The 2,605-nt window shown below is 43.2% G+C and overlaps 1 protein-coding gene across 1 annotated transcript in view; it reads left to right on the top strand.

Annotated features, from left to right (window-relative positions):
* The first annotated feature begins 1,805 nt into the window (after positions 1-1,805).
* LOC124704575 (vacuolar protein sorting-associated protein 35B-like) overlaps positions 1,806-2,605 on the top strand; it is a 16,868-nt gene continuing 16,068 nt past the window's right edge. The window contains exons 1-3 of the mRNA XM_047236850.1: positions 1,806-1,927; positions 2,024-2,120; positions 2,210-2,336. Of these exons, the coding sequence (XP_047092806.1) occupies positions 1,829-1,927; positions 2,024-2,120; positions 2,210-2,336 (323 nt within the window). The 5' untranslated portion in view covers positions 1,806-1,828. The remainder of the gene's footprint in view (positions 1,928-2,023; positions 2,121-2,209; positions 2,337-2,605) is intronic.

Genomic DNA, 2,605 nt, shown 5'->3' with positions numbered 1-2,605 from the left:
AACAACTATCATTTCTAGTGTAGCGTGTGTTGTTATAATTCATTTTGATCTATGAGTGACACATGGTACCATCTAAAAAACTAACTAAGGTGACTTTATCAAATCGAACAAAAGAGACGATGAAGCACAACCATTAACGTGGCGTGTTAGTGAATAAGAAACATGTGATATTCCACTCTCTCCGTTACATGTTTTCTTTTTGTTAGCAAAAATTAGTGGTAAGAACTTTGAAAACAACAACAAGGTATGTCGGTAATAAGGGGAAATCAGCTCTTGAAGCACACTCTTTGTGATCTTAAGGGGGTATTCAGCTGCGAGTAATGCTAAAGAAGTGGGGAGTGGTAGTATATCATATTTTTAGGTGTATGTAGTGGGAGAAAATAATGTCAAGTTAGACTTGTAGCCACCTAGGCTTGTTTATAAAAGAAACATTTTGGCAAATTTTTGTTATTTAGCATAATTTTCTCTTTATTAAAAAACATATTTCAAAATAACAATTTATTGGAATAAAAAGCCATGTATCACCAAAGCAACCCGCTAGCGTCAAACAATGTGCCCATAAATGGATATGTTATATTTTAGTTTATTTCATTCATACATCAATCAAAAAAATCTTCTCTATATATTCAGACGAAAGTGAGCTCCATGGGTAATTAATTTATGTACAAATATGTGAATTCCTAGGTAAGAGCAAGCAAACATGGAAATCTTTGGTTGATATGCAAACAAAAGTCAAGTATGTTTACGTGTATGTGCATTAATATTTTACATAACATCATGCTCAAAAAAAAATGCACATGATCACTTGAGTTGGTCATTTTATAACTAAATACAACCTCTTATGCACATACAACTTTAATAATCAACCTCTCAAGTTCTAGGCATCTTTAGAACACAAGGTTCAAAGACAAAAGTAGAAAATATGGTTCATATTTGATAACCATTTTTTTATCCAAGAAATACAAGTAAAGAGAGATATGAGGTACACATGAAACACATAGAAAAACTATTGCTTCAAATCTTACTCAATAAGAGAATACAAAAGTTTGGCGAGGTGCTTCCAAGGAGCTCTCCCAAGACTACTTGTTAGTGGGGCAAGGTTCCACTCAGCCCACCTGAGTTCGAGCCTCCTCACCTCTACAAAAAAAATTAAGGGGTTTCTGCCTCCTCAACCTAGTATTTTTTATATGTAACTATGAAAAATGGACTAGATAAGTGTCAACATTACACTTTGTTAAAGGTCATCCAATGCTCAAATATGGAAATCATAATCAACACCGGGAGAGAGAAACATTTGGACGAGCTATAACCTCTTGCTAGGATTCTTACAAAACAAAACCAAAATGTATAAATTCTGCGGGCTCAAGATGATTTATAGTTGTACTCCCATAAATCAAAACCCTACAATTTCTTTTATAGAAACATTTCATATCATACCCATTAGTTAGTTTGACATGAAATCCATAGAGATGATGAAGATCACTAACTGCACTATAGTAGTAATTTCGAGGAAATTACATGCTCGCCCACCTGTCAGTCAGATCTATTTCATCGGTAAGTCAGCTCCTGCCAGACCAGGCTGGTCAACCACATCCATCCATCCATCCGGTTCCGATCGGAACCATTCGGGATCCCGAACGAATTCGCAAAAAACTGAACATAAAAAAACACGCCAAGAACACAGCCAGCCGCACCCAGCCAAACCCGAGGGGGCAGAGCCACGCGCGACGAGATCTCCGACTCCGACCCCGACCCGAGCCGCCGCCGAGGACGACGAGGGCCGCCGGCCAGATCCACCCCGGAGCCCGCCACGACGGCGTCCGCGAGGATGCTGCCCGACGGCGGCGGCGGCGACGACGAGGAGCGCTGGCTCGCCGAGGGCATCGCCGGCGTCCAGCAGAACGCCTTCTACATGCACCGCGCCCTCGTAAGCCCCTCCCCCCAGCCCCCGCCCTCAATTGGTCCGTCCGTGCCCACGGGTGCTACTAGCTTAACCTGCTTCGATCGGCGATTTGGGATGCAGGACTCGAACAACCTCAAGGACGCGCTCAAGTACTCGGCGCAGATGCTCTCCGAGCTGCGCACCTCCCGCCTCTCCCCGCACAAGTACTACGAGCTCTGTGAGTCTTCTGGGTTCTTCGACTGTCCCGAATTGCGGAGGTGGGTTCAGCCGGGGTTTGATGGGGGATTTGCTTGTTTTGGTTTGCAGACATGAGGGCGTTTGACGAGATGCGCAAGCTGGAGATGTTCTTCAGGGAGGAGACCCGGCGGGGCAGCTGCTCCGTCGTTGATCTCTACGAGCTCGTGCAGCATGCTGGCAACGTACTGCCCAGACTGTAAGGCTCATATCCCCCTTTTGCAGGGATTGATTTTTTTTTTAGTTCAGTTTTACTTGCTTGGAAGAGAATGGCAGTTCTGGCAGTGTGGAACATCCAAGCTATGACCCCATTAGCAGCAACGAGAGATTGAATAGTTGGTTAGCTAGCTTGATAGTTACTTTTGTTTTGTTGTTTTGACTAGACTAGTTTGAATGTAGCGCATACTTTCTGAGACATTGAAATGAAATCGACTTATTGCATCCACGGTTTTTGGACTATTGAAAGAG

The sequence above is a fragment of the Lolium rigidum genome, chromosome 3 (assembly GCF_022539505.1).
Source record: "Lolium rigidum isolate FL_2022 chromosome 3, APGP_CSIRO_Lrig_0.1, whole genome shotgun sequence".
Lineage (NCBI taxonomy): Eukaryota > Viridiplantae > Streptophyta > Magnoliopsida > Poales > Poaceae > Lolium > Lolium rigidum.
The sequence above is the reverse complement of the archived record's forward strand: the minus strand, read 5'-3'. Positions and strand labels throughout refer to the sequence as shown.